Source organism: Ambystoma mexicanum, chromosome 2p (assembly GCF_040938575.1).
Source record: "Ambystoma mexicanum isolate Mex_15411 chromosome 2p, UKY_AmexF1_1, whole genome shotgun sequence".
In the NCBI taxonomy this organism is placed as follows: domain Eukaryota; kingdom Metazoa; phylum Chordata; class Amphibia; order Caudata; family Ambystomatidae; genus Ambystoma; species Ambystoma mexicanum.
Genome location: NC_090923.1, coordinates 708,711,812 through 708,736,590, shown reverse-complemented (window position 1 = coordinate 708,736,590; position 24,779 = coordinate 708,711,812). Strand labels below are relative to the sequence as shown.

The window sequence follows — 24,779 nt, the reverse complement described above, 5'->3', positions numbered from 1 at the left end:
AAAGAAAACACGAATCCTGTGCCAGAAACAACTTTCTATTCGATTGGCTTTGAAAAATAAATAAAAAAAATACACACTCGTGCACACAAGGATCTCAGCCTACGACTCCCTTAGACTCGTTAGCATATTTCACGATCAACGCACCAATACGAGGGTAGGCAGGGAGCGCTGTCCTGGAGACTACAGCATGTTTGCAATAAAGGACTGCGAGACTGCTTCCTCAATCGAATGACTGAAAAAAACGACGGCAGCCAAACCTTGAGAATAACGCCAATATAAGGCACGACAAATCACAGAGATTGGTATGTGGGCATAAAAGTATTCTCAGTTTGCATGTTTAGGCGATTTCATGAAAAATGAAAATCGTTAACTAACGATAAAAAAAATATATATACGTGTTATTCAGGGGAATGAGAGGTGAGCGGCCTAAGGGAGGTGTCATCAAGGCAACAGGGGGGGGGGGGAGCGTGGAAATCAGGGGAAACCACGCACTTCACTGTAGTAATAGAATTAAAAAGCCTATTTTATTTGATTGTTTAAAGCGCAGACCTAGCTCGAAAGCAGCGCAGCGCTGTACAGGATGTGGGTAGCCAGCGCCTGGGCTGGTATTTTAACAGTAGCGCAGTACTGCGGGGTCTGTGCGTCAGTATGTGCGTCCATTGGAATTAGCCCTTAGTCAGGTGTTGTTGACCGACCGAGAGATTTGCGAAATTGGAGAACTGAGGGGCCATTCCCAGCAGACAACGGATAAGAGTTCCAGAGGGTGGGTGCATAATAAGAGAAGGATTGTTTGCGGGTCCTCTCTTTGACGAGTTGTGATTCAAGCCAGTTTGGTCGATTTGCTGCACAAGCAGCGTATGCCACTAGATAGGTGGGGCTTAGCCGCCAGATAGGCTGGTGTGTTACTAGTGACTGCTTTGTAGACGCAGTCTTGAACAGTATTCCTGGCTTGGAGTGGAAGCCAATGTAGATTGCGTAGGATGGGGGTAATTAGGTCAAATTTCCATGCTCCTGTACTAAGACATGCTGCAGCGTGGTGGACTGTGAATCTTTGATGAGAGTGTCCAGAGGCTCCATGTAAAGGTTAAAAGGATTGGTGAGAGGATAGAGCCTTGCGGGACTGCGCAGAAGACCTGGAGTCAGCTAGAACGCAACAAGTTCATATGGACAACCTGGTGTCTGTGTGAGGAATTCGGCCTCCCTCATGGTGAGTGTGCGCTCGCCTGCGCGTTTTGAATTTTTTATTTAAATGGAATGATGGTAGACCAACCAAAGGAAATGTGGGGCTAATCCACACACATTTTTCTATGCTCAGACCTCGACAAACACAGACTGTGTACTCTAGGTTGACACAGCCTACAGGCACAGTCCGCCCTGTCATATTTAGTTGGAAATAGACAGCCAGAGTACACTGGCAACTCCAGGAAGGGGGGGGGGGGGACCAAGTTTCTCCTTGCCATGGGCAGCCTGATTAACTAATAAAGGATCTATGGCACCGCCCTGCTCTATTGGTAGGCCCTGGAGCTGGTGGCAGTGATTAACATACCAATAGAGGGTACTTAAAACAGGCCCACATGTGGCCTGGCTGCAAAGCTTAACCAAGGAGACCGCAAACCCAACAACCTTTCATATACAACTGTGGCAACCTGAATCCAGATCCCGCCATCAGTATCAATGACAGTGAGCTGTCATGTCTGACTGCCGTTTACAGTAACACACCCCGCTAGGTGGACCCCATTCATAAGTTACGAGAAAGTGGTTTACATGAGCCAGAGAGACTGGTCTTGCTGTAGCTTCAAGGGAGCCTGGCCGCTTTAACAAGGACCACATTGAGCGGACCATTAAAAAGAGAGACACTCAGATAAACACATACAGGAAGATAGTTGGTACTTAGTATCAGAAGGGAGTGTGGCCAGAGATCTTTCTCCTGAGAGGAGGCTTCCGCCAGTTTAGTTCTTGGGCACACCTTTGTTCCTGTTTTCACCCCTTTATCTTTCCTGCTGCAAAGCACTCCGGTTATGGCCTCACACATACAGGAGATTGTTGGTAGGGACTGCAGGAGTGGTACATTAAGGTAGGCTTAGCCTACATCAATCACTGTGGCCCACCAGGCCTTAAAAGAGGGCTGGAGACCCTCTTAATGCATATAATCTGAAGACACTGCAAGAAGCAGCAATAATAACTTAACCATGGACCCTGGTTAAAGGTACAGTTTGCCTTACATCTTCCACCAGTGAAGGAAGAATCCCAGTGATTTGACCGAAGGGGAAATTATCGAGGCTGAAATATCCGAAAACGAAATGTTCAAATTACCAAAAGTTCGAACACTTTGTTTTTGGACATTTCAGCCCCGATAATTTGACAAAACACACATTCTCACACAGACACACACAGAAAACACACCCATAACACCCCCCACCCACACCACCAACATAAACAAACCCCACTTACCTTCACCTTCATGCTGGTTCCTGCAGCGCCAGTCCCCTTTTTCTTTTCATTTTTTTCGTTTTTTTTTTCTCTTCTAAACGGACGGCTGCGGGGGTGTCCCCCGCAGCCCCCGCTCACTATACCATAAAGTATAGTGAGCGGGGCAATGCGGGGGATACCCCCGCAGCCCCCGTTTTTATTTTTAATGCTACCACCAGAGGATCGAACTTTTGGTGTTCGATCCTTTGGTGGTAGCATTTTTAGAACTTTTGGTCGTTTCGACCTTTTTTATTTTTCCGGTCATTTCGACCTAAACCGTGAAGGAAGGCCTGGACATCCAAAGAAGGAAGCAAGATCCCTGCACATAACATCTCATAGGGAACAGAGGGAGATACAGAACTCTGAGGACCCTCCAGCAGCTCTAGAACTGGTACCCAGCCAGCACACAGCGTGCCCAGTTAAGCTCTGCAGCAAGCTTCCTGCATAGGAAGTGCCAGAAGGTCTCTGAAACTACAACCATGGAAAAGGCAGCTGCCTGCAACACACTGCACAGCTGTGGGCCGTCAGCCTTAAAATTATGACATAAACCCATTGAAGAAGCTGGGAGAAGTGTCTAGACAAGCATCTACCCACATCCAGCTTACATGACATTTTCGAGCCAGTCAAGTTCCTAGAGCTGCAACTGACTGCAATCCTGACCGTTATGAAGCTGCAGTCACTTAAGAGAATTTGAGACGTCTCAACTACTGCTTCAGAACTGGCGATCAGCACGGAGACAACCATTCCTAACGCTGAGCTGCTGTGCAGGCCAGCCTGCAGCCGTATATCCAGCTTTGTCCGCCGAAACATCTTGCCGCCCAATAGCCGGAGCTGACTCCTATCTTGAACTCTGTCAAAGAAGCCTGCAAAGCACCCCGAAGCAGACTCAACCCTGTCTAGCACCAACACCACCTAGTGCACAAGGTACATTGTGGTTCTGCCCCCCTGGTCCTTCCCAGAAGGACCCTAGAGACATATTAATACCCAATGTTCCCTTTGTGCTGAAGCCAAGAAACCGTATGTTGCGTTTATTAACCACACTGACTACCGTCCTGTCGGCATCCAGAGTGCATCCCTATTGCTTCATACAAATATATTCCAATGTTGAATGCATGAACCCCTATTACTGTGCGTTTTAAAATTGGTAACACAGTGTCCCTAAACACATGCCCAAAGAGCCTGAGGCAACTCGCAACAGCTTGCATTCAACTTCTATGCATATGCTAGAAACCAACAGCACCACATCTACAAATGGGGGTGGGGGCTGGTAGAGGGAACTCAATTTAAATGCGTTTCATATTAATGTTGTTTTTCTGTGCAACATTTCTCTGACACCAATACTTGTTTTAATATTGAAGAAGATACAAGTATTTTAAATTGGCTATTCATCAAAGAAAACAAGTTGCATGCAAATGTTATGTGTATGTTACACTGGCAGATAAGCAGCAATGCAATTATGGACTTCAATTGTGTGGTTTAGAAATTACATTGCCCCATTAGAATTAGAGTCAGAAACATAACCAAATGATGATCTATTGTGGGACTACATGTATGCAATCAATCTATCCCTCTATATGGAATACATTACTCACCGTAATCATATTTCTGATGCTTGTATCTGGTTAGATTCACATATTATGCATAGACCAACATCTAGTGGTAGCCGCAGAGTATTACATTTTTTGTATTCGAAACTCGAAAGGGGACGACGACAGGTTGGGCCAGTAATACTATCCCTAGCGCGACATCTCCTGTACCCATGGTCCTTCACGCGTTGAGGTCCCTCAGATTGTTTTGTTTCTGACATGAGGTAGCATGAAGTGTAGCGGGAGTACAGATGTAATAAAGCAGATATGAGTAGGTGAAGCCAGAAAACATCTATGCACCTTCTACTCCACAGGGGAGGAAGGGGGGGTGTATGTGAATCTAAGCAGATACAATAAAGGCCAAAGTAACTCCAGTACCACTGGTAGAGTGAGCTCTTGGTGTGAAAGGCAGAGTTTTGTCTGATAGGGAGTAGCAGCGCTGTATGCATTTCACTATCCATCTGGAGATGGCTTTCTTTGAAACGTGATCACCTTCCCTGCCAGGCGCTATGGAGACAATCAGTTGGTCTGTTTTTCTTAGCGATTTTGTCTCTTTTACACAGTAAAGAATCACCCTTCTTACATCCAGTGTATGGAGGTTTTTCTCAGCTGAGTTTGAAAGATTTTGAAAGAAAGCAGGTAGTTCAATGGATTGGTTAACATGGAACTTGTGTATGAACTTAAGTGAAAACCTAGGGTGTGTTCTTAGTACCAACATGTCTTTGTGGATAAGGAAAGGATTTTGCAATGACAAGGCTTGTAGCTCACAAACCCGCCTTATGGAGGTGATGGCTACCAGAAAATCCTTTTTGTATTTGAGGTGTTTAAGGCTGGATTTGTGCATAGGCTCGAAGGGAAGACACATGAGCTTTGAGTGTACCACATTGAGATCCCACCCTAGAGGCGGGTTGGAAATGGGAGGGTAAAGTCACTTTACTCCCTCCATGAAAGCCTTAACCACAGGGACTTTGCACCAGGAAACAATTGTTTTTTGAAGCGGTGCATGCGGCTAGAGCCACTAGGTGAACCTTGATGGAATTGAATACTAGGCCAGATTCTAGTAAGTGGAGCATGTCGTGAAGAATGTGTGATGGAGTACAATCAATATAGTTTACAATTTTTGACTGGCAACATATTCAAAATCTTTTCCATTTGTTGAAGTAGCAGTCTCTGCTGTTAGGTTTGCGTGCCTCTGAGGATTTCCATACACCGTTGAGGTAGTTTTAAATGTCCAAACTCTGACTTCAGGAGCCAAGCTGCCAAGGGATGTCGTTGTAACGTAGTCCCCTCGTGCTGGGTGAGCATGGTGAAGGGGCACAGGAGCTTGATTGGGTTGCACATCACCAGTTTGAGCAACCAGGATTAGAGTTGCTTGTTCCTGGTGCATTTTGTGCACTATCCTGCTCAGGAGCGGTGTTGGTAGAAAAGTGTAAGCAAATTTCCCTGACCCGCTCATCCACAGGGCGTTCCCTTTGGATCTGGGTTGGGGAAACCTGGATGCGAAGTCTGGATATTGTGCGTTTTGGCTTGCGGCGAACAAGTCTAAAAGAGGATAACCCCAGAGGGAAAAGATCTTTAAAATTCCTCGCTGAGTTGCCACTTGTGTTCTTCGGGTAGGGGACCTCTGCTTAGAGAGTCTGCTGGAGAACTGAGTTCCCCTGGAACATGTTGAGACACTAGGAACATGTTCCACTTGAGTGCCCAATTTCAATTTGTTTGGGCTAGCCTGGACAGACTTGCAGAGTGTGTGCCTCCTTGCTTGTTTATGTAAAACATGGCAGTGGTGACGTCTGTGAGGACTTGCACTGTTTGACCTGTTAAATGCGCCTGAAAGGCTTGTAGGGCCTGGAGTACAGCTAATAGGTCCAAAAGGTTGATGTGAATTTGGGCTGTGATCTGTGTCCACAGGTCATGCGCTGTGTGGAGAAGGTAATGGGCGCCCTATCCTGAGAGTGAGGCGCCTGTTGTAACTATTGCTTATACTGGAGGATTGTGAAAGGGTTTTCCTTTCAACAGATTTTTCCTTTGACCACCAGCACAGCATTTGTACCAAGGTTAGCAAAACCACCCCTAGAACGTCCCACTGACCACTTGCCTGATACCATTGTTTTGCTAGCCACTCTTGCATTGGGCGAATCCGCGACTGTGCGTGCGGAACCAAGTAAATGCACAAAGCCATCATCCCGAGCAGGCGCATTGCTTTGCGTACGGTTATTTGGCGACCGGCCAGATACTGAGGTATTTGCAGCAGTATGTTTATGACTCTTTCGTTTGAGGAGAAGACTAGTCCCTCTTCTGTTTTTAGGACAGCTGCTAGGAACTTTTTGGTTTTGCTTGGAACAAGACTTGATTTGTTCTCGTTAAATGAGAACTCCAATTGGAACAGAAGGTTGATTGTTCTTTGGGTATTTTGCCTGCAAATTTGAGGGGAATCCCCAGTTTCCAGCCAGTCGCCTAGAAAAGGGTACACTGGGGTTGAGTGTCTGCATAAGTGCGCCGCCACTACCGCTAATACCCCGGTGAATACCCTTGGAGCTGAGGTTATGCCAAAGGGTAGCACCTTGAATTGGTAGTGTTGATTTGCTCTCTTGAAGCGCAGGAATTTTCTGTGCGCTGGGAACATTGAAATATGAAAGTATGCATCTTTCCTGTCCAAAGTTGCCATGTAGTCGCCCTGTTTTAGCAGTGGGATTACTTCTTGTAGCGTAGCCATGCAACATTTTTGTGGCTTGACATATGTGTTCGCAGGGCGCAGGTCTAGGATAGGGCGCTTTGTAAGGTCTTTCATTGGCACAAGGAAGTACACTGAAAAGATACCATTGTTTACCTGGTTACGCAGGACGATTTCCATGTCATCCTTTAGTAGCAGTGCTTGGACTTCTTCCAGCAGAATGCCCTGTTCTTCCTGCGTCGGTCTTTATCTTGGCGGGCGGTTGGGTGGTGTTTGTACGAGTTCTATGCAATAGCCTCCCGCCACAGTGAAAAGTACCCACTTGTCTGACGTGATCCCCCTCCCATGCGTGGGTAAAGTGAGAAATGCGACCAACTGGGGAAGCATGCGAGGGGACCTGGAGTGGGTGGTCATTGCTTTGGTGGGGTTGAGCCTCTGGTGGAGGAGGATCTGCCTCTACTTCGACATTTTGTGCCCCCTTTGAAAGTTTTGTTGGAAGGATTGCCCCTGCGAAGAACCCCAAGATGAAGCCTGCCCGCCCTGGTTGTAGTTGGAAGACTGCTGGGAGTTTTGTCCTCGAAAACCGCATATATTAAATGTGCCTCTATGCACAAAGGGTTTGTTTGTGAGCTGTTCAAGGGATTTGAGGGTGTTGTGCTCCTCTTCAGCACTTTTCAGTGCCTCATCGACCGCTTTTCGAAATAAGGACTAACACTGCCATATTTAAAAGGGTGGCTTGGAAACCGACTGACGTAGCCATGCATGGTGCTTAATGAGGGTACCCTTCAGCTACTATCCGGCCTGCATCTGCTGAATCCAGATTTTCTTTCCGATGCAGCTTGCCACCGGTTTAGCTTCAGCTACTGTTTTTAAAAGCTGTGTGAAGAGGAATGAGGAAAGTTTTCCCCCTCCTCCTCCCTCCTATAATTCATGACACAGAAAAAGGCCAGAAGACACCGCAATCGCCCATTGCATTTCCAGATTCCTAGCGGTTTAATGATTGACAAGTATGTCGAGTGGTACCCTCTCAGCCTGCCCTACAGGCCAGGTGTGGTACAAAACTACCCCAGAGTGGGCGAGGAGCCCGGGGCTGCAACTAAAGACACCTCAATTGACAGTATAGATTAAAGCGTGAAGAAGCCATGTTGCTGATGTCGTTAGAGATACCATCATTAGACACAAATCGCACGTGCCATCCGAAGAACACGAGCGTACAGTTCTATAGTTAGAGGACAGATACATATACATGCTGTCATTGCTTTCATTATTTTGCCATTCCCTAAACGCAGCAAGGCAGAAACCGCAAGAAGCAAGAGATCCTGAGCAAAGCTCGCAGATGCTTATATGCAAATAAACTTATGGAACTGCAGGAGCACCTATGGGACACGACAGAACCAAGTGTGAACACTGTGCGAAACGCATTATGGTTTAGGAAAATTGCAGTTAGCCACAAGCCTCTCGGCAAGAGCCAAGCTGAATTCAGGCAGAACAGAGAGCAAAACGTGTGACACAGGACCCGCTGCCAAGGCCACAAGATACGGATGACATTCCATTTCCTGAACGACAGTAGCACCAGCTCCAATAAATACGAATAATTCCTCATAATTTAGAGCTGCATAGCTCCAAATCATGGTCTCCGAACATGTGACCTGGCCAACGCAGAAAATGGACAGCAACCAGCGCTGGGAAAGGGAGCCGATTGCACGTCAGCAAACAGAGGGCCACAACAAAGATGTTACAATGTGAAACAAGGGTTGCACGGAGCGAACGAGCACTCTCACAGACTAAGGAGGTACACACCAGTTACAATGCAGACGCATCTTCATTCTTATTACCGTGAAAGGTACACCAAGAGCTGAGAACCTTTGCGGATCCCAGGCCTGGGGACTCCAGCTTTATCCAATCACAGTTTAGTATCCTAGGGATGGGTAGCAATGGACAAGAACCAATGGTAAGACCCTCACACTGCAACACTGTTCTAGATAGTGACTTGGGGATAGACCAGGCCAGCCATCTGACATGTGAGGGCCAGTAGTCGAACATGTATAGTGTCCACTATGGGTGGTCTATTACTCAGTACCCAATCCAGTGGTCTGAAAGGTTTTCTGGAGAAGGGTCCAGATTTTAGCGGCACTATGACATCATTAGGGTACAAAACTGGCATGCGAGCCAGGATAAGTTGAATTGTCCATGGATTACGTCCGTCCCTGTGCTGATCCCTGTTGGTTTTCTTTTTAATACACTGCAGTTTGAACTTGCTGTTTGAGCGAGTCCTCTGTTTGTCCTGTGGAAGGTGTTGGGCCTTCAGAGAGTCTGCAAACTCCCAGTGGCCATCTGGCAGCGTCTACTTGTGAGATTTCGTCCCACTTGTGACAATTGGAACTCTCCAGGAGCATGGTGTTTGGCTATCCTTACTAGGCAAACAGCCGAGGGAGCTACCATTCTGCCTAGTGTGAAAAATCTTTTGGTCTCCTTGTCAGGAGGGTCTTCGGCATAGACTAAAGGTGTGCCTGCTCTCTTTCTTGTGGTGGTCACAACGAGAGAGTCTGGCTCTAGTTGCCCCCTGATGTACAATTGGTCTGACGCGGCTGGTCTGAAAATGTTCTCAATACAAGGTTTGACCTCTCTTGTCAGGTTGGGGGTAAGTAAAGAAGGCGGAATGTACCTTTGGCTAGACTGGAGCAGTGGTACAGATCTCTTATCCAGAGGATGTCCTCTGCAAAGTCCTTGTTGACTTGTGCCTCCCAGGTATTGATTTTGAAATGTTCTGCAGCTTTTAAAAGAAGATTATACTGCAGGCAATTATCCACAGGAGAATCAGCCACAGGTTGGTCAAGATGATCTGGGGATTGTCTGATGTGTACATCATAATATTGGTTGGTATCATCTATGTCACCTTGGTCTGCTATTGAGCCAGGGTCCTGCGAACCTGAAGTGTTAAAATAGAATAGGTTGTCAGGTACGTTTTGAGAGGTACTAGGCTGGGTAGTATGTAGGCGGGGTCTTTTGGCATTGGGGTGCTGCTTAGCTTCTTCACCTTGAGAGGGCACTTTGAGGCCGGACAGTTGATCAGGGTGTTGACCAAAAAAGTTAAAGCTAGACATTCTCCTCATTGCTCCATCAAATTGTTATGGGGTCCATTGAGTGGAGCTTGGTAAAACTGGGGGAAGAGCGATAGGGAAAAGCCTCTGATGTAGAGGGTTGTTTGTGGTGCATTTCCCCTGAGAGGGTGTTACTAGGGGCAGAGGGTTCTTTATCCTTCGAAACTGTTTTTTGAGGATAAGGGCGTTGAAGATTTTAAGTGCTTCGACATCTTGATTTGAGGAGTGTGTCTGGGACATGTTTTTGAATGAGTTCTTTCATTTGGAATTGTTAGACAGGACAGTCGACGCGTCTTTCGACACATGGTTGCGGGTACCCGAGGACTTGTCCGATTTGCTTGCGGTGTCGGGAAAAGGCTTTGGCATCTGTTTTGGGGGTCTGTCATGTGGCGAATGCGATTGCCCAGAGAACAAGGACTTTTCGGACCTTCCCTTCGACACCACGTGTGGCTTCTCGGTAGATGACGCTGTCAACTGTCGGCCATGGTGGTTATGTTTAGTGTGGCGTGCAGTGTGGGTGCTTGAGCTGGCCGGTGTCTTCTCCGTAACAGAACCACGAGCCCTCCGGTTGGGAGTCAGGGGTTTGCACGCTGGAAACCGCCAGGTCCCGATGGCCCTCAGCGTCACTTAGGACATGGATGCTGCCATCGCTGGAGGCTCCCTCAACATCCATGGTGGCCTCGGCCTGCATGGCGTGATGGGCTCAGCATTTTGCTTCCTGGTCCTTTGGTGTCTGGGGCAGAAAACAGTTTGCAGGACTTACACTTTTTTTCGTAATGGTCCCTGGGAAGGCAGAGATTAAACACCCTGTGTGAGTCCTTCCAAGCACACTTCCTGTTACAGGAAGGCCAACATTTAAATGGTGCGTTTTCCACAGTATGGAAAGATGGCAGCTCGGTGGTGTAAAACAAAGAATATGGAAAAAGGCATTCTCTCAGAGAGATGAATTATGACCTCCCCCTACTCTCCCTACTGTGCAGGGCCGAGGTCCGTTGTGGACTAGGTAGGCCGCAGTGAAGGTTTGTCGAGGCGGATGAGTAGTTCTCTTCGTCAAATGTTCTTGTCCTCGAAAGTCGTCGCGGGAGATCTTGCAGTGTACCGCCGTCAAAAAGGATAGAAGGAAAGTCTAAATTCAAACTTTGTATGAGTAAAGGCATTAGCCAGAAGGAGGAACTCCGCAACTTGCGTCAGACTATGATGACGGAAAAAAGCAATCTGAGTGACTTTGTCGTTTGAAGGACCCTGGGTACAGGAAACGTCACACCAGGGATAGTATTACTAGCACACCCTGTCGAAGTCCCTTTCTGAGTTTCGAAAGCAAAAAATGCAAGACTCTGCGGCTACCACTAGCTGTCAGCCTATGCAAAGCATGTGATCTAAGCAGATCCACAAGCCTCAGAAATATATATATATATGATACATTATTCACCGTAATCATATTTCTGATGCTTGCATCTACTTAGATTCACATGCTCTGCACAGTCCAACATCTAGTGGCAGTCGCAGAGTATTACAAGATTTGTTTTCCAAACTCAAAAAAGGACATCGACTGGGTACATTAGGAATACTAAACATTGTGTGACGTCTACTGTACCCATGGTCCTTCATGCGTCGTGGTCCCGCATATTGTTTCTGAGATGAGGTTGCATGAAGTGTAGCACGAGTGCATATGTGATGAAGCAGAAAAACATATGCGCCTTCTACTCCAGGTGGGGAGGAAGGGTTGGGGTATGATTACAGTGAGTAATGTATCCCTTCTGAGTAAGGGTTGGGGGTATGATTACGATGAGTAATGTATCCCTACTGAGGATTGTGGATCTGCTTAGATCACATGCTCTGCATAGATTATCAAGCAGTATCTGGAGCTCTGGAGAAGGAGGTGGGATGTGAGAAGGTACAGCGCCAAATGGATGTTTTAGCACTGCTTGTCCCACCTGTGAATCTGCTTTAGAGTGGCTATCAATGCAATAATGCTGTGTGAAGATATGAATGGAACTCCATTTAGCTGCTTTGCAAATGGCATCTAGGGGGACATTTGCAATGAAGGCTAAGGTAGCTCCTATACCTCTGGTAGAATGAACCCTGGGAGTAAAAGGTAAAGGTATTTTGGATAGGGAATAGCAGAGTTGTATGCATTTGGCTATCCATCTGGAGATGGTGTTCTTAGAGTTATGATCGCCTTCTCTACCTGGTGCTATCGAAACAAAGAGCTGGCCTTTTTTTCCTTAGGGGTTTCGTTTTGTTCAGGTAGTACAAGACTGCCCTCCGTACATCTAGTGAGTGTATGGAGGCTTCTTTCAGCTGAGTTGGATGGATTCTGAAAGAAGGTAGAAAGTTCGATAGATTAATTAATATGGAACTTTGAAATTAATTTAGGCAAAAACCTAGGATGTGTTCTAAGGACAACTTTGTCCTAGTGGATTACAAAGAAAGGGTCCTGTAAGGACAATGCCTGTAGCTCTCTGACTCGTCTTATGGAGATGATGGCTAGCAGGAATGCAGTTTTGTAGGTCAAGTGTTTTAGGCTGGCCTTGTGCATAAGTTCAAAGGGAGGACCCACGAGTTTGGAGAGCACAACATTAAGATCCGAACCTGTGGGAGGGTTACAAAAATGGGAGGGTATAGCCTCTTAACCCCTTCCATGAAGGCCTTAATGACAGGAACTTTCTACCAGGACACCTTGCTCTGTAAAGTGATGTAAGCGGACAGAGCCGCCCAGTGTGTCTTGATGGAGTTAAATACTGGGCCGGAGTCTAGTAGGTAAAGCAAGTAATGCAGAATGTTGGCTGGAGAACATTCAATTGGACTTATGGATTGTGACCTGCACCATATCACAACCCTTTTCCACTTGTTGAAGTAACAGTGTCTGGTGTTGGGCTTCTGTGCCTCTTTTAGGATATTCATACACCGTTGTGGAAAATTTAAATGACCGAACTCTATATCTTCTGGAGCCAGGCTGCCAAATTCATAGAGGCAGAGGATGGAAAGATGCCTCCTTGTGTTGTGATAGCATGTTGAAGGGCCACAGGAGCTTGACCGGGTTGCACATCGCCATTTTGAGCAGATGTGGAAACCAGGGTTGTCTCGCCCACATAGGAGAAACCAGGATTAGAGTAGCTTGTTCCTTTTGCATCCTGTGCACTATCCCGCTCAGGAGTGGTGTTGGAGGGACGGGGGGGTGCAAACACATAAGAATATTTCCCTGACCAGCTCATCCAAAGGGTGTTCCCCTTGGACTCTGGTTGGGGAAACCTGGACGCGAAGTCTGGGCATTATGCATTTTTGGCTTGTGGCAAACAAATCTAATGGGGGATGACCCCATTAGGAGAAGATACCATCTAGAACATCTCTGTTGAGTTGCACTCATGTTCTTCTAGTAGAGGGTATCTGCTTAGAGCATCTGCCACGGCATAGAGTTCCCCTGGAATGTGTTTAGAGACAAGGAACATGTTCCTTGTGAGTGCCCACATCCACATTTTTTGGGATAGGCTGGACAGACTTGGAGAGTGTGCCGCCCTGCTCGTTTAGGTAAAACATGGCAGTGTTGCTGGTCTGTGAGGACTTGCACTGCCAGACCTACTAGCTGCTGTTGAAAAGCTTGCAGAGCATTGTGAACTGCCAGAAGTTCTAGAAGGTTGATGTGGTTTTGGGCTGTGGTGTGTGTCCACTGGCCGTGAGCAGTGTGGTGAAGGTATTGGGCTCCCCATCTGCAGAGTGAGGTGTCTAGTTAGTATCGCTTGAACTGGTGGATTGCAAAAAGATATTCCTTTTAAACAAGTTGTCCTTGGACCACCAGCAAAGAGCCTGTACTAGGGTTAGCGAAACAACCACTAGATCGTCCCACTGACCGCTTGCCTAAGACCATTGTTTTGCTAACCACTCCTGCATTGGGCGCATGTGCAGCCGCGCGTGTGGAAGTAGGTAAATGCATGAGGCCATCAATTCGAGCAGGCGCCTTTGGTACGGTTATTTGGCGACCGGCTAGATAGTAAGGTATTTGCAACAGCATGTTCTGAATCTTATGATTGCTCCAAGGAATTGTTTTGTTTGACTGGGTACGGGACTATTTTTTGCTCGTGGATGGAGAATCCCAATTGGAACAGAAGGTCTATTGTTCTTTGGGGGATGTCTTTGCAAATTTGACATACGACGTGCCAGGACACTAATAGAAATAGAAGCCGGCGGGGGGGGGGGGGCAGGGGAGGGCATTACCAGGCCGGTAATGCCCCTGGGTTATGTCAAAGCTTCGCTTGGGCTTGTAGCCATCTCCACGCGGCAATACCAGACCAGTAATGCCCCCTCCAAGTGTTCTATTTCTATTATTTCAGTGAAAATCCCCCATTTTACTTTGCAAGGTTTTTACAAACCTTTGGCAAATAATAAAGATTTGAGAATGGGGCCAAGGGTATGTCTGACAATAGAGAATGTAGAAAAGGTCAATGTGAATGATTTTTCAAGGTTTAGTGTTTCATAGGTGGCCTGGAAAATTACTTATTTGGTTTCTTTTCCTGAACTTTGCAAAAGATATACATTTTAAAATAAAATAGCCTTTAAAAAAAACAACAAAAAAAAACATGGCTGTGTCAGATCTTTGGATTCCATTATAGATATCACTCCATGCCGTTTCCAAATGGGGACAGCCAATGCAAAAAGTAAGAAAAATATGTTTTTGATGTTTGACCTTCAGGCATATTTGCACAAACCTTTCCAGCTTACTTCTGGGCCAAAGAAATTTACTAGAAAATGTCATGCTGATTCATCAAAATTATTTTGAGAAAGTCGGTGGATCAAGGCTTCAACTAAACTTTGAGGCAACAGTTGCCCTATAAATATCTATATACTGTATAAAAGTTCTTTGAAAATTGAATTTGAAAAATTTAATTTGCGCAAAGAAATACTTGTGTACAGGTGCGTTATAAATGCCATATCATATCAATTCCTGAAGCAGGAATTGTAAGTAGCTCTTGGGCGACATGAGTTTACCCTGACCAGCAGTTACTCACAGTCTAGGGGCTATTAAAATGAAATCTCGTGAACGAGAACTAGGAACAGTGACCGCTGAATGGATGTTTTAAAAAACAGGCAGCACAAGAAGTTTAAAACATAGATTGAAAAATATGATGGTGCTTTTCTATAGCCAATCCACATGTCAGAATAGCCACTTGGTGCCTGAAAGCTGAAAGAACTAGCCTTTTTTCTAACAGTGACATGCACCAGAAAATAATGCCATTACCCCTCTTTATATTGCGGGCGGTTGATTCTGCTCCGCCTCCTGTCATGTTACTTTACATTTTCTTTCATTTCTTTCTCTATGTATTGCTTCTCCTTTTTACCTATTCACATTTATTTGTATTTAGCGCTTAGATCTTCCTGCTAGCGCATTTAGACATTACCTGTCTTTGGGCAATGGATTCAGTGACATTCACTACATCTCGTAGCTTCTGTTTACAGTCACATTTTACTCTCTCCTGCTACCTTTTTTCCCCTCTCTGCTACAGGATGAGCATATCTAACTTCCATATGATATGAAAACTATAACTGTTCCGTACATATGATCAATCATGCATTAAATGTTTTCTAGAGGTTTCCTACTGCATCTTTTTACACTGGCTCGAGAGCCATGCTAGCCATTCTAGACTATGCAGAGAAGCTAACAAGATCTCAGCAAACCTGTACCCTGCATTTCTGATATATGGCAGATGTTAATAACGCAGTGATAGTATTTCTGTGGCTTTTATCTGTTTAGAGACATGCTTTGAAAAGGATGTCAATCTGTGATTGGTCCGAAATACAAGTGATTTACCTCAAAAGTAAAATGAAGTTGACAGGGGTGCTCCTGTCACACTACCCCTTACCATGCATGTACAGGCACCCATGAAGCTCCATGCATCAAAGCCTTCAGATTATTTACTGCCATCAGTTGGTCATGTGAAGGAAGACAGAGAATGAAAAATAGACACCAAAGTGAAAACATGTTCCAAGGCCTCGAAGACCAACCACTAGATTGCAGCCTGTGCAGCACACGAGAGACTAGAGAGAGAGCGAGGAAAATAGAACAGCGGACATGAAATCACACCTCTAGTGGCCGTTTAAATATTAACAGATACAAACTGAGCTTTGAGCCAATACAAAAAGGAATATAATTCGAGAAAGGTGCACAACAGAAACGCATTTTACTACAAGCAAATTACTTGGTCACCAAGCAGTAGGCTTCGGTAAACTCAGAGGGTCACAGCTCCCTCCCTCACCCCTGTACATGAACCCCATAGTTTGTTCTGTGGGAAGGAAGCTTTCTCACCCCTGTGTAACTGTAAACTGCGAGCACCAGGAGGCACTGGCCAACTGTTAAAGTTGAGTTACTGCAAGCAGAAGGAATTCATTGTCTAAAAATAGTAGGCTTCCCAAAATAGTTAAGATAGAGGACATTTTTTTTCTCCTGTTTGGTAGAGCCGTCATGGCTAGGAACACTCATTGATCGCCGCTCTCCTTCCCACGTGACAGTTTCTGTAATTAGCCTTGATGCTCCATAAACCCATTGTAGATAGCCATGGAAACACATTCCTTTGCATGCTGAACACATTGTGAGAGAAGCTAGAATCTTCATCGACTCATACTGACCAGAAATGAGTTACAATTGTTCAAGGTTAGATGCACGGTTCAGAGCTTTATTTTTCAGTGGGATACCAATTCAAATGAAAAGTGGTCCTGAGCCGGAAATACATTAAAAACTTACCTTATTTCCTTCTTCATCCACAGAATTACTACCTGCAGAAACAAAGACAAAATAAGTCAGTTGGCGGCTATACTACATCAATAGACATTTCACATACAATAACCCTCACACAGGGAGAATACAAAAAAAATATTAATTAGAAAAGAGAAAACCGTTTGACAACCTTTCCTTGGGATGAGCCTAAATGTCCAGCTTGTGTTTTTATCCATAAAAAGGGACATCCTCCTTTTGAGAGCTGGCTCGGTATACTAACCACATTGCAACACAGAAGGCAGGGTCTCTTACAAAAATGCAGCCTAAATCAACAGCACTAGTCCACCACAAGATAGATCTGAAACAATTTTCAGCAGCTCTGAAGAGAAGTGGAACAACAAAGGCTGATATGTAGCACGTTGCTCAGTATGTTAAAGCACGTGATCTGCTGAACACCTTTGAAGAACGCAGTTTTAAAAAGGGAAACAATCAACGATTCGAACATTATAACCATTAAACAGTAAGAAGGAACAAGTTATTTGCCCGAAACTCCAATTTTCCCTTTCAGGCTGGGAATTCTCAGTAAAAGAAAAACAGTTACGCTTTAGCCTGAAATCTGTATTTTACTCTAACCAATCACGGTCCTTTGGGTCCTAATGCCCCCATCCAATGACAGTCGTCTCCCTAAATTCCACTTCAGATTTGGTAGAGCACGTAAAGTGGCAGTATGAACGAAGAAACGCCACAGAGGAGAGGGAGGGTTTGCATGTGAATCTATGCCAGACCCATGCTGGAGAACAGGAGTTACAGGTAAGTTATTCGTTCCTTCTCCAGCATGGGGTCTGGCATGGATTCACATGTTCGTGAATAGGATTACACAGCAGTACATATACAACCACAGGAGGTGGCAAGGCTCAACAGAAGCAATACACTTACCTCTGGAACAGACTTGCCTCAAACAAAGCGGTTGCTTAGCACCGCTTGGCCGACCCGGGACTCCTTACCTGGAATCCTGGTCAACGCAGTAGAATCTCATGAAGGTGTGGGTGGACCTCCACGTAGCAGCCCTGCAGATGTCAATCAGGGCAACACCAGTGAGAAACACTGTTGTTGCTGGGATGGCTCTGGTGGAATGAGCTCTTGGCCGGCCTGTAAGAGGTCTGTTACCGGAGGACGATGACAATGCATGATTCAGCCTGAGAGCCAACTTGATATGGAAGCCTTGGACAGGGCCTTCCCGTGATTCACAGGTACAAAAATTCACAAAGAGTAGAGATATCTTCTGAAAGTCCTTGTGCGCGTCACATAAAACTTCAAGGCACGAGCAACGTCCAGTGAATGCAAAGTTATTTCCGCCGGCGTAGAAGGGTTCAGGAAGAAAACGGGTAGAAACAAATTTTTGTTGAGATGGAATTATGAAGGAACCATTGGCGTCCTGGTGTAATGGGATATGGCAGCTAGATGCACCTTGATCAAGGCATGAGCCAGACCAGCCTTGGCCATGGAAAGCAGATACGGAAGGAGCTGCAGAGCTGTGACTCGCAGCAGCGTAATCTACCGAGTCCTGCACCACACCGTGAAACGCTTCCACTTGTCACCGTAGTATGACCATGTAGAGGATGCCCTGGCATTGGTCAGAATCATCTTGCATTCCAGTCGGAGAGCGTAATGTCCAAACTCAAGGACTACAGGAGCCAGGCCATGAGGCTCATCGAGAGGTAACAGAATAGACAGAGCCACCCACCGACAGACGGAGCAGGTCTGTGTGCCAGATCTACAAGGGCCACGCCGGACCGATGAGTATCCTGCAATGACAACGTCCGAGTGTGTTGATCACACGTAGGAGGAGCGGAATTGGAGGGAAGGCGTACAGGGAGAGTCCCTCCCACGGAAACGAGGAGGTATCCCTCTGATCTCCCCCGCTGAGGGAACCTGCTGGCGAACTCTGGCATTGGAGTTGGCCGCCGTTGTGAAGAGGTCAATCTGGGGCTGACGACACCTCCCGAAGAGGCGAGATACTTGCCCTTACTGAAGCTCCCATTGTGGCAGGACCACAGTTCCAGCTGAGCGAGTTTGCGATGGTGGTCTTGATGTCTGCCAGCTGAAGGGGTACAAGAAACATGCCCTGAAGGATGGGCCAGTGCCACGGGGTCTGGGCCGCACAGGAGATCACGTCCCCACCCTGCTTCCGGATGTAGAACATGATTGTGGTGTTGTCTGAAGATGCGCACCACCTTCCCCTTCAGCTGAGGTAGGAATGACTTGAGGGCGCAGAAGACTGCTCGAAGTTCCCGGATGTTGATGTGGAGGTCCTTGTCTTCCGGGAGCCAGAGGCCCCCCGGCGTGGGACTGTCGGTGTGGGCTTCCAGGGGGGTGTCTGTGGTAACTATTCCTTCCAATGGAGGTGTTTGCAAAGGAGCCCCTCCCTTTCTTGAGATGTTGGTGTGCCCCCCACAAAAAACAAGAGCTTGTCAGAATGCCCGATTCAGAACAAACTTCTCTGTCCAAGTGCCCCTGACCTGCAGCCACCGTGCATCCAGAAACTCCTGAAGAGGTCTCATCTGAGGTCTGCACAGCGGGACGAGGTGAATGCAGGAGGACATAATGCCTAGCAATGACTTGATGGCTTGTACTGAAGCGTTCTGCGTCAACGGCAGGTGCTGCACTTTCCCCGCCAAGCATCCAACTGTTTTCAGGCAGGCACCCAGCAACAAAGCATTCCTAGATGGCTCCATGCAGGACTTTGGATAGTTGAAGAATCCGAGATCTGCCAAAAGGCAAATGGTCACAGTGGTGTGCTGGCTTGCCAGCGCGTAGGAGCGGATCAGCCAGTCTAGATAAGGATAGATGTGGATTCCCCTGGAAGTGCAGATATGCTGCCACCGAGCCAAACATTTTGTGAACACTCTCTGCACTGACCTTAGGCCAATGGGCAAGGCCTTGAACTGCTAGTGCCATCCCAGGACCATGAACCATGGGATGTTCTAATGTGTGTCGTGAATGGGGATGCAAAAGTAGGCGCCCTCCAGGTCCAAGGTTGCAAGGGAATCCCCTTCCTCCAGCTGGCCGAGCACATGCTGCAATTTGACTATCCTGAACTTCTGGGATTTCAAGTAATTGTCGAGGCGCCGTAAGTCTAGGATTGGCCGTCACCCTCCTGACTTCTTCCATAGCAGAAAGTATCTAGAGTACACACCAGAGCTCAGGAGGCACTGAGGGACAGGCTCCAATGCCCTCTTTCTTTACATGGCCTGCACCTCCTGCAGCAGCTGTGCCATGTGTAGTTCTTGACGCGCCACAGAAGGAATGCGAGGACACTCGTGTTGGAATTTCAATGTGTGCCCCTGATGAAGGACGTCCAGCACCCATTTGTCTGTTGTGATGGTCTTCCACTTGTCGACAAAGTTCACTAGCCGGCCGCCCACTGGGTAGGAAAGTGGGGGCCTGGATCCATGGCCGGTTCAGGCACGTTTTGGTGTCTGTGCCGTGGCCTGTGGGCGACTATGCTGCCCTACACTGCTGAAGGCTTGCGAGCACCCTCTGTAAGCCTCCTGGGTAGTAGAGCGGGAGGGCTGGCAATAGGGAGCAGAGTATGCCTTTGAGGATCTGCCAGACTTCCCTCTTGAGAAACAAAAGGATGATCATCTCCTCAGCCTCAGTGTCCCCAGGGACCGTGCAGTCTCTAGGTCGGTCATAATCGATTGGAGCAGCTCGTCTGTGAAATTGTTCCTCCATATCTACCACCTTGGACTGTACCTCCACCCTGAAGTCCGTAGCCATTAGCCAACCTTGGTGTTGCAGTGCAGAAGCCAGAGTCTGCAATATCCAGTAACAACATGATGGCATGGTCCGAGGCTTCCTCGCCCTCTTGTAACAGGGCCAGGGCATCAGCCTTCTTGTCCTCTGGCATGAAGTCCAGGATCGGCCCGAGCTTGTAGCAAAGTTCCCAATCATACCGGGACAGGATGGCCAGGGCGTTGGCAGCTTTGATAGTGGATGCCACAGTGTAACTTATGCGCTTCCCCAACCACATCCAGCTTCTTCCCCCTCCTTGTCTGGAGGCACCATAGATGTCAATGGGTTCGCTGAGCGTTTCCTGGCAGCGGCAGACATCACAGAGTCTGGAAAGGCTGCAATCTCAGGCACCTGGGTGCCAAGTCTGGCACCCTATATATCTTCTCAAGTCTCTTTTGGGACCGCCTCTCTCCCGCAGTGGACAGACGGGCAGCGAGGCGCGAGGCTCGTCTGATGGTAGGGGCGCCGGCGCCGTGCTCGCTGGGCAGTGACAGCGGGTAGAACCAGCGCGGAAGGCCGGAGAGGACGGCGTAAACGGGGGCGGACCGCTCGAACGTGGCACGGGGGCCGCCCTGGGATCCAACAACCAGACTGAAGAGGTGAGCCCGGCGAGGGGGGACAGCTGGAACACCCACACACCCGAAATACAGGACAATACCCCGGGGGGGGGGTGGAAACTGGGAAAAATAAGATAAAATTAAAACAAGAACATCCACTGCATGGTTTGCAACATGCAATAGCATATTGATAGGGGGCTCCCCCCCCCTAGAACGCCACACCGCAAAACGTGGCGGCCCTCCCTGCCACCCCGGACTACAGAAAGCGGCGGAGACACTAAAGAAGCCCCCCCCCCAGAGCAGCAAAAGTAAGCGCAGTGGACCCGGGACTGCGGAGGAGGGGACACAAGAGGAGCACGCCAGGGGGGAGGGGGGGGACCCACAAGTACCACACAACAAGGGAGGGAAAGCCCGGAGCGCCCCAGCCACCACAAGCGGGCAGACACAGAAAGACCACGGGAAGGACACGGAATCCAGAGCACACACGCCCAGAAGCAACAGGGACTCTGCTCGCATAAGCAATTCAAGGAATCAAATAGGTGGTGGGTCAGGCAGACGACAACAGGACAGCAGGAGGGTATTAAGGCCCCATTGCCCTCCCAGTAAAGGTAATCTACCATGTGAAGAGCTAAAGGGAAGGGCAACGCCACCCAACAGATACCACAATCCACAAAACAAGATGCAGACATCTTTCAAATGTGGTCAGCAGAGGGCTCATCGCAACCGAGATGGAAAGCCAAGGGAGATCCCCCGGGGGAGAGCGAGACACCTACCCAACAGGAGCAGACATGCAAACCTGGTTTATGGACTTGCAGGAAAAGTTCATGTCCACAGTTCAAGAACAATTCACAACTATGAAGAACGAAATGAAACAGGCGGTACAAGACATGAAAATTGACATAGCCAACCTAGAAGAGAGAACTGATAGAGTAGAGAGAACAATACAGAGCATCGAGGAACACACGAAACAGACCAGTGAAACACAAGAGCATCTGGTAAGACTCACCCATAACCTGGAAATACAATGCAAAGATTTGGAGAACCACTCCAGACGCTCCAACATACGTATCAAGAATATGGCGGAATCTGTACTCGATAAAGATCTAAAATTAGAGGTGAAGGAGGTGTTCAGAGATATCCTCGGCGCTCAGGATGCAGAATATATTGGGATAGACAGAGCCCACAGGGTAGGATCGAAAAGAACCGGGGCACCTGGATAAAGACCACGTGATGTCCTGGAGGCTCTCTCCTCGTGATGTCCTGGAGGCTCTCTCCTCTTACCCGCGGAAATAACAGATTCTGAGGAGGGCTAGGGAACTGGAGCATATTAAAATGAATGGGCAAGACATACAATTATATCAAGACTTAGCTCTAGTTACCCTCCTAAAAAGGAGAGCCATGGCCGCACTGGTCAAAGCGCTGGTGGCGAAACAAATGTGCTACAAATGGACCTTCCCATTTGGGCGGTTATTCACGTGGGAAGGAAAACAGAGACGAGTGACCAGATGATGGGACTCCAGGAGGAGGAGCTGGAACAGGAGGAATCTACACTCAGGAGAGACCGAACAAGGAAACCAAATGGCTGGGAATCAAGCAAGCAAAAGAAGGCAAACTCAGGAAGGGAGAACAGGAGAAAATTACCATGAGAGACTCAGAAAATTAGAACACTATGGGCGACAGCACGGAGTCGTCGAAATAAAGACCCAATAGGGTGGGGGGGGACAGGTGAGAACGGAACTGCACGAATTACATGCAGACGGCGTCCGGTCGGGACCCAGCGGCTTGGATTTCGGTAAGGACAGATGGAACAGTGAGGTTTAGGATTCCCCATAAAACACCCCCGAGGCTATGGAGGGCAGGGAGCGAAGGGCGTAACGCCCTAGCGTCAGTAGGAACCCTGGCCCTACTCGGGGGGAAAGTTTGTTTGGTTTACAGTTAAATGTTGGGGGGGGGGTTAAGGGGAAGGGCGGGGTGGGTCGGGGTCATGAACTAAGGGAATCAGGCACAGAAGGGGACTCAAAGTCAATGCATTACTACATAACAGAATGGGGATGATACGCATTTTAACATATAACATTAGGGGTATGAATCATCCAACGAAGCGGGTGAAGCTGGAAAAACAGGTCAATAGGGGAAAAGCGGATATTCTGTTACTTCAAGAAACCCATATCAGAACGCGAGACAAGCAGAAAATACGCATAAAAGGGTTTAAAATATTGGCACAAGCAACGACAACAGAGAAAAAAGCAGGTGTGTTGATAGCGGTGAAAGAAGGGAGAGACACTAAACTGGTGGACACAGTCGTAGATAAAGAAGGAAGATATGTTTTCACCAATGTGGAAATAGAAGGATATCGTATCACCCTTGCCTCAATATATGCACCCAATCAGGGACAGGATGGCTTCCTCAGAGATGTATTGGGGAAATTAGAAGACTTTGCGAAGGGGGGAGGTGGTCATGGGAGGGGATTTTAATATGGCTTGGAACCCACAATTAGACAGAAGTAAGGGGAGCATACACGGCCAAGGGGCACCGTCAAAGCGTCTCAGACAACAGATGAACCACATGGCCTTGAATGATGTGTGGAGGGAACTGAAAGGGGAACAAAGGGGGTATACATACTTCTCGCATGTACATAATTCCATGTCCAGAATAGACTACTTCTGGGTATCGGTGGGTCTCATGGGTAAGATACATGGGTTAGAAATGGGAGCAATAGCACTCTCGGACCATGCTCAACTATGGCTAGACTTGACTGTCCCGGGGAAAAAGAACGGGCTCTGGAGGTGGAGGCTACTACTGGAACTAATCCAGGACCCAATAACCGGGAAACCATAAGGGAAATGATAGAAGAATGACATCGGGGAAGTCTCTATGAGCACAGCCTGGGATGCGTTTAAAGCAGTTATACAGGGGAAGATGATGGCGTTGAAAATCACTAAAGAAAAGCAGAGGTTTATGTGGGAAAAGGAGTTGGAAATGTCAATCGCAGATGTACAAGAGAAAATTTTGTCACACCCCACTAAGGCGCTAAAAAAAAATCACTGAAACATACACAGGACCAATTAGAGATGCTGCGCACAAAGGGTGCAGAAAGGAACCTACTCTATCTGAAACAGAGATATTACATAAGAGCAAACAAAGCAGATAGACTCCTAGCGAGACAACTCCGAGCGAAACAGAAAAACAATTAAGGCCATGCGTAATACAAAAGGTGACTTACAAACGCGCACACAAGATATGAGGGAATCATTGAGGGAATACTACCAAACTCTTTACACCACAGACCGTCCAAATGCAGACGCACAAGACTCTTATCTAAAATCCCTGCCGATCCCGCGGATTTCTGAGGAGGATAAACAGGCCCTGGAGAAACCAATTAGTGAAGAGGAAGTTAAAAAAGCAATAAATGTACTCCCAGTAAACAAAGCACCAGGCCCAGATGACTTTACAGCCCCATTCTATAAAAAGTATACAGACTTACTGACCCCGGTCCTTACCATGCTCCTGAACACATTTAAAGATGGCGGCAACGTGACCCCCACAATGAATGAAGGGAAGGTGTTAGTCTTCCACAAAACAGGGAAAGATCCAACATACCCCGCATCATATAGACCAATCTCCCTGATAAATCTGGGTGCAAAAATGTATACGAAGTTTTTTGCAGCAAGACTATTCCCGCTCCTTCCAAAATTAATCAGCATGGACCAATCAGGCTTCATTCCTGGTAGACAAACCCATGACAATCTTAGAATGCTCATCCATCTAGTGGTAAAAATAGGCATAACCCGCACCCCAGCGATACTACGATCACTAGATGCTGAGAAGGCTTTTGATCAGGTGGAATGGTCAATGTTATTTAGAGTCCTAACGTGCATGGGATTTGGGGAACAA

The 24,779-nt window shown here is 47.3% G+C and overlaps 1 protein-coding gene across 1 annotated transcript in view; it reads right to left on the bottom strand.

The window, feature by feature from the left end:
• Positions 1–24,779, bottom strand: part of TIMM50 (translocase of inner mitochondrial membrane 50) — an 824,572-nt gene that overhangs the window by 562,150 nt on the left and 237,643 nt on the right. The window contains exon 3 of the mRNA XM_069644285.1: positions 16,561–16,592. Coding sequence (XP_069500386.1) covers positions 16,561–16,592 — 32 coding nt within the window. The remainder of the gene's footprint in view (positions 1–16,560; positions 16,593–24,779) is intronic.